Source organism: Crocodylus porosus, unplaced genomic scaffold, assembly GCF_001723895.1.
Source record: "Crocodylus porosus isolate Cpor-Errol unplaced genomic scaffold, CroPor_comp1, whole genome shotgun sequence".
Taxonomy (NCBI): Eukaryota; Metazoa; Chordata; order Crocodylia; family Crocodylidae; genus Crocodylus; species Crocodylus porosus.
Genome location: NW_017728943.1, coordinates 51,789,187 through 51,802,794, shown reverse-complemented (window position 1 = coordinate 51,802,794; position 13,608 = coordinate 51,789,187). Strand labels below are relative to the sequence as shown.

The window sequence follows — 13,608 nt, the reverse complement described above, 5'->3', positions numbered from 1 at the left end:
AGGAGACTGGATAGGCACCTGGCTAGGGTCTTATGACCCCTGCCACCCCCAGTGCTCCTTCCTGCCCATGGCAGGGGGTCAGACTCGATGATCTGTCTAGGTCCCTTCCGACTCATTGATTCTATGATTCTATGAGACACTGCCCTCAGGAAAATGTAAGACTTATGTAAGGTTTTCTCTGTTGTCTTGGTTGATTTACATTCCATTTTAAGTTAAACTAAGTTGTGTGTTCTCACTGTATTTTACTGGGCTGCATCTTAGCTTAGGTGAAAGTTTTTGGTGGTTCTGTTGTGTGCTTGATGTTGCAAAGTGTTGTGTTCAATGCATGTTTGCTTCAGAGAAAGGACTACTCTTGTTCCAGCTTTGATAAATTCAATACCACTATCTTTTCCCCCACACTGCTCCTCAGTCTGGCAGTGGCTGCCCCCCCTCCCTCGAGTGGCAGTGGGGGTAGAAGCCTGGCAAGCACTGCCTCCTCTCCCCTTTCCCCATTGCAGATCTGGGCTGGATTTAAACCCCCATCCTTCAGCTCCTGTAGGGAGGGGTGAGAGTCTTGGAGGGCTTCTGTCTTTCCTTCCCTTTGGCAATGGCTGGGAGGCATGCTCTAGCACCTCCCCTCCCCCCCCCCAGCCTCTGGCTTGAGCCACTGTAGGTATGTGGCTGTATTTCCTGAATCAGAAGTGAAATTCTATTTGCTAATTGGTTCAATTTGCACATCTTAGACTAACCTGCAAAGACTGAATCGATTCAGCTTTAGGCTTTTTGATGGTCTGTACCTAGCCTCAAGGAAATTAAGCATGGTTTTCACCTTCAGCTGGAAGCATGAAGTTTAGAAGTAAGCAAATGCTTCCTATGTATATTATTTTCTTTAAAATTAAATGAATGATGGCTATAATATGTATAAAATTCCTTTCAGTAAGAATCTGTGTAAAATTCATTGTGTGGATTTTAAACTGAAGCCTTTCTCCTTGGGAAGGGAGCAGGGAACCTTGGTTTAGCTTTTTGGCTTTGGTACATGTGCATCTTCTCGTTGAAAAATCCTAGCAAAAGAATATGTTCTCATCCATTAACAAAGGAAAGCTCTTGGAGGAGCCTGTTCTATGTAATATTACAGCAAAATAGAAGCTACAAAACTGAACAGAGCCTCGAGTGCACTTGAACCTAAAAATATCAAGCACAGTTTTGTGGTCATGAAGATATTCTCTTTGACTCTTTTCATGCGTGTTGGCAGAACAGAATTTCCTTCAAATTTCTGTAATTTCCTTGAACCTCTACCTTAATAAAATACACAACCAAAAACATGCATGTGAGCTGCTAGTCCAAGCAATGTGTGTTTCCTTTATTTGAGAATAAAAAAAATCCTTTATTAAATTTTGGGAAATACAGTATGACTTCATAAACCTGGATATCAACAATCTGGAATTCTCAAAAATCTGGCACTTTTTAAGCTTCCCCCTGTGCTCCCCTGGACGGACGTGGAGGGGGAAGCTTGCACGCATCGCCTGCCACTGGCGTCCACCACTCCGTGGTGCCACTATGTGTGTGGCCGCTGCTCCGGGACTGGCTGCCACTCCTCCCTCCACCCCTTCCTCCCCTGGAGGGGGAAGCTTGCATGCGGCGGCTGCCATTGCCATCCACCACCGCACTCCGTGTACAGCTGCTGCTTTGGGATCGGCCACTGCTATCCCAACTTTGCTCTGTGAGCAGCTGCTGCTCTGGTTTAAAAAAACCCCAGAATCTTCAAATTTCTGTCAGGTGCTCGGTCCCAAGCATGCTGGATTTATGAGGTTATACCGTACTTAGTCAAGTTTGGGAGAGGTCTGATGCAATAATACACTGTACCCCTCTTGGCTCTTCAGCAACTTGTTCTGACAAGTTTATGCCTGTCTCTTGGTACAGAGTAGTCAAGTTTGGCGTCTCTTAAGAGCATTCACTTGCCTTTTCTCCCTAGGTTGGTTTTGTTGAGCCTGTTAGCCACAGCTTCTTTTTAGTTTTGTGCATTCGTGATTCAATTTTTTTCTTTTGCCTCAACAGCATTACTTTGTAATTACAGGGGAACATCCTTGGATATGAAACTAATACATTTTTAGGAGTCTTGAGGAGCAAGCTGGCTCTGACAAACTCCTACAACTACTACAAATAGATTTAAAAAAAAAAATCTGTCTAATCTACGAATCTGTCAGCCATAGGAGATTAGTTAGCTGCAGTATATCTAAAATAATAATTTGAATTAAATTAAATGGATTTAATTTGTCTCTGGACTTAGCTGCCCTCGCTTAATTATTTTTGTAAGTATGGCCTAATGATCGCGGATGTATGCAGCTCTATTTATTATGTTGTAATTCAGTCTGGATCTGATCATTTTCCTATTTATTGTGACTACAAGAGCTTTCAGCTCATCAGGAGATAAAATGTTTTCCGGCAAATTTTGAGCCACTGCCATGTTACAAAACTTCATTTTCTGATTAATGATTCTGGGCAAGTAGATTAAGTGTACTGTTAAACTGGCAGCAGTTTGACTGTTTTCCCCCCTGGGGGGGTGAGGAGGGGGGTAAAGCATCTCATTGTCATTTCTCTTCTTCTTATGGATTATTGGAAGCATTGGAACATAGATGCCAATTTTTTTAGCAGCCAAAATTTTACACAGGAACCATAAGACTGAAAGGGAGCTTCCTGGGTTAAGTCTAATCCCCCCATTATTGCAGGCAACTATGATATATATCGCTTTCATAAATTAATCACACTCCATGTTAAAGTTACTTAAGATTTTTGCATCTGCTGTTCCTACTGGATAGCTCTTCAAAATCTGAATGCTCGGTAGGATTGGAAACCATCTCATCTCCGGTCTAACTTTATTTCTGATCACTGTATGCCCATCTGTTCTTGTGCCAGCATCATCCTTTAGCCTAAGTCACTCTTCTCCCTTCATGCTTACCTTACCGTAACAGAAAATAATGGTATTTTTTTTCCCCAGGCTTCATTTTGCTAGGCTAAAGAACCCAAAGTACTTTAAGAACCCAAAACATTTTAGTCTCATCTTATAAAATAAGCCCCTGATTCCTCTGATGGTCCTGCCAGTTCTTGGCACCTATTTTTGTTTTCATGTAATCATCCTTGAATGCTGTACCCAGAATTGTATTCCAAGTAAGTTCTCACCAGTGCCTTGTACAGTGGTGTTCATATTTTTCAACTTTAGTTGACAAAAATACCTCATCTGATGTTATTTTTAGTATGACACTTACATTTTTTATGACCACATCATTCAGGTGGCATCACAGGATAACTAATACACCCAGGTCTCTCTCTCTCTCATCTTTTGTTACTTGTATTTATTATCACAATTTTTATTGGAACATCAAATTTCCAAACTGCTTCAGTATCAGATTAACAGGAACTTCTGGAATTAATTATATGATAATGTCACATAAACCCATGGGTATCTATTTTCTGTGTCATTTGCTCCTGGGTTTTTTTTTCTCAACATTTTCCATATGTCACGCTTTTAAAATTCTGCTTCTAGAAATTCAGTCACTCTCCTTAATAAAATGGTCTAACTTGTTAGCCATTAATAGATGTATTTAAAAAAATAATTTCAAACCAAATCTAGGAAAAACAATAAAAGCATAGAAGAAATCTGGAGAATAAGGGGAAGAAAATTTTATTTTCTTTTGTCAGTCAAGATTTTGCAATAGACTAACCTCTGCCCGCTCCATTCATGGCCTTGCTGAGAGGGATGCTACAGGGATGTTACATAGTGTGTTGGTACATGTGGACTGAGATAAGCAACTCATTTCTCTGACTGTGAACATTGGGAACATCTTGCTGTGGGCTCAGAAGACTTGGGTGTTACCATTTATTGGCTATTCTGCAGTTACTGTGTGCCATACACACACTTTACCTGAGCCGACTGGAAGCTAAACTGGAATGGTTTAGCCTTCAATTAAAAAAAGAATGAATTACCGCAGTTTAGCATTTTTTTACCACAGGGTAATTAACAGATACTGTGGAACAACTGGGCTAAGTACAGACATTTGGGAGGTTAAATCAAGTTCAAAATGGCCACCTAGTTTAAACTTGGCTCGTCCCAGTGCTGACCTTACACTTAGGGACCTGGGCTCGGTGACCAGTAGTCAGTCCAAACCTGTAACTGTACAGAAGATCCATGCATACAAACTGGTCTAAAAATTGCAGAACCCAGTTTAAGATAAATATAGATCTATGTAGTATCAAACTGATTTGATTTAGGTTAGACCAGTGCATGGAACTTTTGTACACTTTCCCTGTGCAGCCCCAGGGCTTGGAAAACCCAGCCACTGGCCCCAGCCCTGGGGCTGCTCTTTTCACCCCCCAACCCCTACCCCTACTCTTGGCTATTTTTAATGCAGCTTTTTCCCTGCAGTATGTTAATCGTATGCCTTTATGTTTAGGCCAGGGCTGGGCAAAATACAGCCCATGGGCTGAATCTGACCAGCCAAGCTGTTGTATCCAGTCCACGGGGCAGCTAAAAAATTTCGAAAATTAATATTTATCTGCTCCTGGCTGCCTGCCAAAGATGACAGAAGCCAGGGGCAGCAGGACCCAGCAACCCAGCAGCAAGGCCTGCCCGGCCCCACCCCACCCCACCCCAGCCCTCTCCCACTCCCACCTGCCCTGAACTGGAAAGCAGAGGCTTCTGGCTTGGGACCATGGGCCTATTCTCTGCCTCAATCCGCTGGAGAGGGAAATGCAGGTAAGAATGCTGGGGCAGGGGTGGGGGAGGAGGAGGCAAGGAAGGACTGTGGTCCCACCCCGCGGGGCTTGGCCGGGCCGTCTCCTGCTGAGTTCTGTGGTTGCGGCCATGCATCCAGGAACCATGTGGTGCCAGAGCACTGCAGTGGTGGGCAGGAAAGTGCACAAAACAGCGCTGGTGGGGTCTCAGAGCGGGTCGCCAGGAGCACGGGTTCTGGCACCAGCTGTGCTGGAGGAGGGACAGGGGTCCTGCGCTCCTGCTGCCTTGCCCTGGGCCCCTGCTGGCACTGGCCTTGGTCACCAGCGTGGGCCCTGCGCTTCTGTTCATTGCCACCTCACCCCCACCTGCTGCTGCTTTCACCGCTTCCCTGCCTGCTATCACTGTGCTCCAGCATTATGTGGCTTCTGGCTTCATTGCTGGACTGTAGGAGCATGGGGTCTACACCAGTACCCCAGGGCCAGGAACGGGAGGAGAAGGGTTGTGCGTGTGTACATCCATGCCATGAGGTTGGGGGCAGTGGGGGAGAGACAGAGAGCAATGAAGGAGGGAGAGTGTGTGTGTGTGTGTGTGTGTTTGTGTGTGTTCATAGGGTGAGTTCCACATGCACCCCCCACCATACACATGTACCCACGCACCCCCTCTCTTTGCCAAACAAACAGACCCCCATACCTCCCCCATACACCCCAGCCACCCTCCCCCCACACACAGTCTTGCCACAAACCCCATACCTACCCACACTCCCATACCTATTTACCCCACCACACCCTTCCTCACAGTCTGCCACAATGCTATACCCACCCCCCACAATATACAAGAGTAAGACTTCATTTTAAGCTGTTGTGCAATCACTTCTATATACACTACACAAATGTATGTAAATCAGGACAAAAATTTTTCTTGAAATCAAATTAATGAATGTTGTAGATGTTCGATTTTTAAAATATAATTTGGTATTTTTTTGGTTTTTGAGGTGGCAAAACTCCTTGTTTAAAGGAGTACTTGTGGGGGCAAGGGCAGGGACTTTTGGTGGCAAAGGTCAGGAGTTTGGGGGCAGGACTTTTGGTCACAAGATGGTGACCAGAGGGCGGGGCATCTGTCAAGAGGAGGGGCTATGCATGACAGCTTGCCAAAACTCAGTAAGCAGTCCTCTGCCTGAAATAATTGCCCACCCATGCTTTAGGCTGTTAAAGTCCTCTTAAGTGGTAACTGTCTGGTCTGATAACCTGTAATAGTTTTGAATACAGGGTGGAGAGTTGGAAGGCTTGAACTCTGATGTTGAGCTCACTAGTCCCCCTAATCTGTGTCTCTTTCCAGGCCTAGTGGGAAAAGGCTTTAATAAAAAGGCATTTATACCTAGTGTAGATGGGATTTAGCATCTTTAGCAATACTTTTACAAAGTGTTCTGAAATGTTAAGCAGCAAAGAATAACTCCTGTATTGGGTTGGCTATGCACTGTTAAATGATGCAGTTAAATGAGGGTAACTTTCTAGCCACATGTGCACATTTCTTTTTTTTTTTTTTACCTGTCTGAAAAATAGTTAATGGATCCTGGCGGCGTAGATTATGTAAGGTTTTGACATGCTTTCAGCATAATGCTGACCATGAAGAGCTGCATAACTCATTATGTTTAAAAAAATGACTGTGTCTGCGGATGCCCCCCTTTTAGTTCATATCTGTGCTTTTGCTTTGCAGAAGTCCCATGAACGTGGGGTTGAGAATAGTTTCTGGAAAGGTAACCTAAGAAAACTTCCCACGTAGGTAGGGGAAGCCCATTTCCTTTTCCAGTCTTTTCAAATCTTGCACTAATGAGCATTGAAGAGACAGGGAGGCAGAACAAAGAGGAATTGAATCGGAGAGTATCAAGAGGCCATCTAGTTTGCTACCTTCATATATAGAAGTTGGTGCAGAAAGGAGGCTCTTATTAGAAGTGAGCTTTCCAAAGCTGGATACATTTCAGTATTTGTTACTACCCTGCATCACTTAACCAGTTCTGAGGGGCATATAAGGGGAACTAATTTAATTTACCATTACTACAGACAGGCCTTGAAGATATATTGTCCATTGTTTCTCTGGAAGATCACTCTATGTAGCAGGTAAAATAGTATCTCTTGAAGAAAATTTAGACTTTTCAGATGCATTCCACCATGCTGAAAGCTGGGTGCTTAGAGGAGTTGAGATGCTAGAAGCAGCAGCCAAAACATTGAGGATTAAAGCATACTGCTGCTTGCCTCTCAAATCCCAAAGCAATTAAGAGATGGAAGAAGCATGAACTATTGTGCTTCATGAAAATGGCATCTCTCCAAACAACTGGGGCGAAAAGATGGGATGCATTGTGGTCCTATGAGATTAACAAACCTATTTCCTTTTAAATTGAGGGAAAAGGATCAAATTGTAAAACAGGACCCTGTAGGGAATAACTGGCTAACAGCCCCTTCTTTAAATTGAGGGTATTCTAGTTGAAGCATTTGATGGCAACTGCAGTACTGTTATAGGGGAGGAAAGTAGTCCCTTCAGATAAATAAGTCTTAGGCTAGTGGTTCTCAATATTTTTAGATTAGAGGCACCCCTCCAGAACTTTATAAACTGAGCAGTACCTCATTAAAAAAATAACTCTGTTTATTGTTATATAAAAAATAAATCACTGTTTTAGACCATTAAGGGCAAGTAGGCCAGTTACTGTTCTGTTGTTAACATCAGTGTCATGTAAAGAGTGAACTGAAGCAAACTTCTTGAAGTGGAAGTCAGGAATCTTTCAAAATAGGCAAAGGAAATAGGAAGTTCTGATAATAGTACCTAGTGTTGTCTTCGACTGTTTATGTCTGGGTCTTACCTGGGTCTAGGTACATATTTAATCTGTACTGTGCTTAGTTTCATGGGTGCTGGGTACGTGGGGGCCTGAGGGCCCTGGACCCCTCGAGAAGAGGGTTGTCACCAGGGCCCCCCCTTGGGGTCACCAGGAACAATGGCCACAAGCTGAGGGCGGATAGGTTTAGGTTAAATATTAGGAAGAACTGCTTCACTGTAAGGGTGGCCAGAGCCTGCAATAGGTTTCCCAGAGAGGTGGTGCTCTCACCTTCCCTGGAGATCTTCAAGAGGAGACTGGATAAGCACCTGACCAGTCTTATGACCCCTGCCACCCCCAGTGCTCCCTCCTGCCCATAGCAGGGGGTCGGACTAGATGATCTGTCTAGGTCCCTTCCAACTCATTGATTCTATGATTCTGTGTCGCCAGAAATGCATATAACTTTCCACATGTCCATCGTCTTGCCCTCTGCCCCGCTCCACCCCACAAAAATTAAGAGTTGATGCCTATGCTTAGAGTACCTGCTGCATTGCATGTTGAAAAGTTTTTTATGATCATTCATGTAGTCCGTAACACTATCTTTATTTGTTGTGATTAAATTATAATTTGAATGGTTGCAAAAATGTAAATACTTATTTACCAATGTCAAGTCACAGCTGGGTGTTGTATAGGCATGCAGCTGCAGCCCTGAGAAAATATTGCTGTCACAGAACTATTAATATCTGCAGTTGTTAACAGTAAACCAGTAGTTGCATCTTACACTTTACCGCTTGTGGATTATTATATGTGTACTATACACAATGTATATTTGATTTAAAAATACTGTGGATGTTTGTGTTTGATCCATTGAATCTCATAACATTTTTGTATTTTGTATTGCATACATGGAATAGGTGTTGCCAGCAGCTCCAATTTAAGTTGCATCTTTTTTGGGAATGTTTCAATGTATTGACTTCCCATTTGGTATTCATTTTAACAGATTTAAAGCAGGGTAGTGAGGAGGGGATATGTTCTAAAATAATATTTCCCAGTGACGTGACTCAGACTTCAGGCAGCTTGTAGCAAACTGTCCAAATTTGAGGATTTTGGGGCAGGGGCCTGGACTTGATGATTTTCCGAGGTCCCTTCCAGCCTTAATAGCTATGAAATCTATGAATTAGCTGTTGGAAAACCACATTGAGTATGGATGTTGGAAACTTTTTCGATGTATTACATTTTAAGAAAGTGGTACTTTTCAGAAGTTTGAAGTCTTATCCAAAGGATTTTTTTGCTCAGCCTTCTCCCCAACAATATTGTGGTCAAATAGCTGAAGTTCACTTTATAACCTTTACCTACATGAAGTTCTGTTCATGTTCACAATTAATTAATTAATTGAAAGCACCAAACATGACATAATAGAAGTGCACCTGATTTAGCTCTTGAGAAAATGTATCAGATGACATATACATAGAAACAATTTCTGGAGTAAGTAGATTCAGTAAAACAACGATTATCATCAACTTTTTCCTGGGAACTGCTGAATTGTACACTGGTGCTATTTTGTCTTGAGTACACAAGAATTCAACAGAATATTTAGAAAATATACAGGTCATTATGATGGCTTACTATCTCTTTTGTTCTTTGACAGGAGTGCACCAGATGTTGTTGTTGACAGTGTTTATAACACCTCTTCATGATATCTACTCTGATTTCTCCAAGTTTCAGGAAATGATAGAAACAACTTTAGACATGAGTAAGGTATGGAACAGCTTATTGACTTAATGTGAAATTTCATGTTGAGCTGTAGTGATCTGATCCAATTTGAATAAGAAACTTAATATTTGAGCCAGATGTAAAAACAAACAAATCCAGACTTTTTGTTACAACAAAACACTAGCATGTCAGGATAGTCTTTTGGGCATAGGTAGAATCTTATTTGAATTGGGGATGTGGGAGGAAAGTAAATTTAGATGAATTGTCTAACGGGTATTCCTTATTATTAGTTTTAAATTTAAAAAACTATGTGGTTTTCACAGGGGACTTTGAAAAGAATGGGAACTAGGTTCAGCACCTAAGTGTAGTTTTTAAATTAGCTTACAAGAATAGTTCATTTCAGGTTAATTTACTGTTGTTTCTTGTAAAGACCTTACAGCAGCTGTTGAGGCCCTCAAATTGCTCTGCAGCATAACTTGCTGCAGTTTTTCAAAGTGTACATAGATATTTTGCAGTACTTATTTTTCTCATCAGCTGTTTTGTGCAACAACCCTTCTTGACCATGGAGCGGTCATATCCTCTGAAGTATTCTGTAGTTTTGCTCAGCTGATAAGGATTCACTGCATTGTGAAGCTTTGAAAACCTTAAATTCATAGGCAGGTGACTTTTCATTTCGAAGTCAGAATAGAAGATGCACCAAGAATTGCTTGGTGGTGGTTGTAGTGACTTTTCCCAATTGAAATATTTGAATCATATCTTTCTCTTCCTAAATTAAACACAGATTTATAAAGAGCTCTTAGGGAGCCAGCAGGAAACTGAGCTGTAGAAATGGAATGCAAAAGTTTTAAGTAAAAGCACTTTATTGTATGCAGCTGAATGTACTTGCATTAAGAGCTAAAGCTGTATAGCTTTGGTTCTCCAGCTTGAGCAGTAGCAAATGAATGCAACATACATTTTAAAAAATGTGGGAGGAATTTAAAAATGTGCTCCTACTGCATTCACATAGTTGAGGATTTTTCCAAGGATAACTTCTCCAGAGTAGCCCATCACTTAGTGTAACTCAGGTGACAGTGGCCATGACATGATAAAATTCAAGATCCTAAGAGAAGAAAGCAAGGAGAGTGGCAGAATAAGGACACTTCAGAAAAACAGAATTTAACAACCTTAAGGAACTGGTGAGCAAGATCCCCTAGGATGCAATTGTGAGGGGAAAAGGAGGCCCTCTTAAGGGTACAGGAGGAAGCTATCTCAATGCAACAGAAGGATGAGAAGTACAACAGGAGTCCAGCCTGACTAGACAGAAATCTCATCAATCAGCTCGTGGGGGGCATGGTTTCCATCACTGCTTGCACCCCAGGAGGGCAGGGGTGTGTGTGTGTGTGTGCGTGCCCCCCTGGATCTGTGCAGGTGGGTGGGCTGTATCCGGCATTGCATGGCTCTTTTTGGTGGGGGCTGAGCTCAGAACGGGCACCGGGAGCAGCTGCAGCCCAGTGGAGGACCTACAGAGAGGTTGCGGGGGAGCCATGGTCCCTGAGTGCCGCCCTGGGGCGGTGTGGATTGGGCCCTTCAGAGCCGGGTGGAGAGGCTGCAGTGCCCCTTGTGTTTGGTGTGTAGCCCACCTGGCAGGTTGTAAGTTTCTTTACCTGTTACAGCTGGAAATTTTGTCCGTCGCCCCTCTCCCTGCGCAAATTTTTTTTATATTGGTACCAATCCAATATTGGACCGATGTATCGGTGCGCCTCCAGTCTCGTAGGCTTGCAGGGAGAAAATTAGGAAGGATGAGGTATGATTTGAGATGCAACTGGCAAGAAACTTAAAGGACAGTAAAAAAAGAATTCTATAGTTACATTGCAATAATTCTACAATTATGTTGCGAGGAAGAGGAAAACCAAAGAAACCATAGATCTCCTACTTAATGCGGCTGGCAATCTAGTTATGGATGAAGCAGAGAAGGCTGAAGTATTTAATATAGGGCTGTCAGTTAATTGCAGTTAGCTTACGCAGTTAACACAAGTACAAATTAACACACAAGTTTTTTTAATTACATTAATTGCACACGTTGTTTTCACCAGAAGGGTGGACCATCCAGAATTTGTGTGCACAGCCTTGATCCCGGCCCACCCTGAGCCTGCTTCAGATTCACTTGCCCATGCTGAGCAGCAGCCAGGCAGAAGCTGCTTTTTGGCATGGGGGGAAAATGGCTCCTCACCCTCACCACTGCCAGAGCAGGTGCGGGGCGAGCTGGGATCGGGGATGTTCACACGGGTTCCAGCTGCTCTGCTTTACCTGGGGCAAGTCCAGAGTAGGATGGGGTGAGCTGGGGGTCGGGGCTGGGGCTGTGGGAGGGAGGAGCCACACGGCACATGGACTCCATGGTGTTAGGTGGGGGCTGCTGACTGATTGGGACTTTTTCTTTAATCTTGCAATTAATTGCGATTAATTTTTAAAATTGTTTGTCTTCCCTAATTTAATGCCTTTTTTACTTCAGTCTTCTCAAGTAGGGACAGCTACCAGCTGACTAGTGCGTTTGGTAGCAAAAATGGGGAAGGTGTCAAACAGCCTAGGGTGAGGCTGGCCAACCTGCAACACATGTAAGTGGCATGGGCAGTTTCTGTATGTGGCATGTGGCAGACCAGCAGAGCAGAAAACAGAGCAGCAGATTGGGAAAGGGCATTGGGGTGTCATACTTGCCACAAAGTTTGGTCCCCACTAGCCTAGGGTAATATTAGAACAGATTGGATGTTATTTAGAAAAGTTAGATGCTTTCAAATAAGTAGGGCTGGATGGGATGCATCCTAGGGTACTGAAGGAATTGGCTGAAATAATTTTGGAGCCATTGGCTATCTTCTTCGAGATCTTGTGGAGGTTAGGTCAAGTCCCAGGTGACTGGAAAAGGGCAAATATAGTGCTCATCTTTAAGAAAGGAAAAATGGAGGATCTGGGGAACTACAGACCAGTCAACCTGAACTCTGTACCTTGAAAGAACATGTTGCAGGTCCTCAAAGAATGTATCATGTAGCACCTACGGGAGAGCAAAGTGATTGGAATAGCCAATGAGGATTTGCCAAGAGCAAGTCATGCCTGACTAACCTGATTTCACCTAGGATAAGATGACTGGTTCTATGGGTGGGATGAGAGCAGAGTGTGTGATGTACCTTGATTTTAGCAAGGGTTTCAATGCTGTCCCTCATGACTTTTTCATTAACAAACTAAGTGACTAAGTGAAAGTACTGTAAGGTAGATACAGGATCCCTGTGCTCAATGAGCAGTCATTAAGTAGGTTGGGAGGAGGTATTAAGTGTGGTTCCCTCAGGGGGTCCTGCCCTGTGTCTGGTATTGTTTAATATCTATCTTAATGATTTAGATGGTGGGATTGAGTGCATGCTCAGCAAATTTGCAGATGATGCCAAATTCAGTAGAGTTGCACACACTTTGGAAGGTAGATCTAGGATCCCAAATGAGCTGAATAGACTGGAACAATGGTCTGCAGTCAGCCAAATGAAATTCAGCAAGGACAAAAGTACAAAACACTTGGAATGAAATCAGTGCATGCAGAAATACAGACTGGAAATAGCTGGCTAGGCTGCAGTACTGCAGAGAAGAGCCTGGAGGTTACAGTAGACCAGTGGCTTTCAACCTTTTTATTATCTGTGGACCCCTAAAAAATTTTGAATGGATGTGCCAGACCCCTTTGGAAATTTTGAATGGAGGTGTGGATCCCTTTGAATTGTAACTGTGTGTACTTGCATACTTTTGATTTGATCATAATCATCTTTTGTGAACCTTTGGACATAGTTTGTGGATCCCCAGGGGTTTGTGGACCACTGGTTGAAAACCACTACTAGACCGTAAGCGAACATCATAGTGGGCACATCTACACGAGATGCCATTGCACAGTTGTTACTGCTCATTTATCTAGTACTTGTATTAGCTAGTAACCGGTGTTACTGCACAGTAGCACCAGTGAATGTTTTCTAGGAGATGCTACAGCACGGTAGCCTAAATAATACTGCACAATAGTGTATTAGCACTGTCCATGCTGCAGTGCGGTGCTGCACAGTATTTTCCAGTTGTTGTGCAGTCAGCATCTCCTGTAGGTGCACCCACTATATTGTGTCAACAGGTATGTCACTTGTAAATTAAGGGAAATGATTCTTCCACTCCATTCAGCACTTCTGAGGCTTCACGTGGAGTACTGTGTCCAGTTTTGGGCCCCACAGTTCAAGAGGAATTTGGAGAGGATAGAAAGTTTCCAGCTGGGAGTGCAACAAAAGTTACTGGAGGCCTGCGGAAAGAATCAGAGTTATTTAGTCTGAAGAAGGAATTTGATAAGTCTTCAAATTCCTGAAGGACAGTTTATAGGGAGGCCCATGGCCTGTTTCTC

The 13,608-nt window shown here is 43.2% G+C and overlaps 1 protein-coding gene across 1 annotated transcript in view; it reads left to right on the top strand.

The window, feature by feature from the left end:
- The window catches only part of MSH2 (mutS homolog 2), an 89,613-nt gene that overhangs the window by 52,132 nt on the left and 23,873 nt on the right, over nt 1–13,608 (top strand). The window contains exon 8 of the mRNA XM_019549348.1: nt 9,160–9,269. Within this exon, the coding sequence (XP_019404893.1) occupies nt 9,160–9,269 (110 nt within the window). The remainder of the gene's footprint in view (nt 1–9,159; nt 9,270–13,608) is intronic.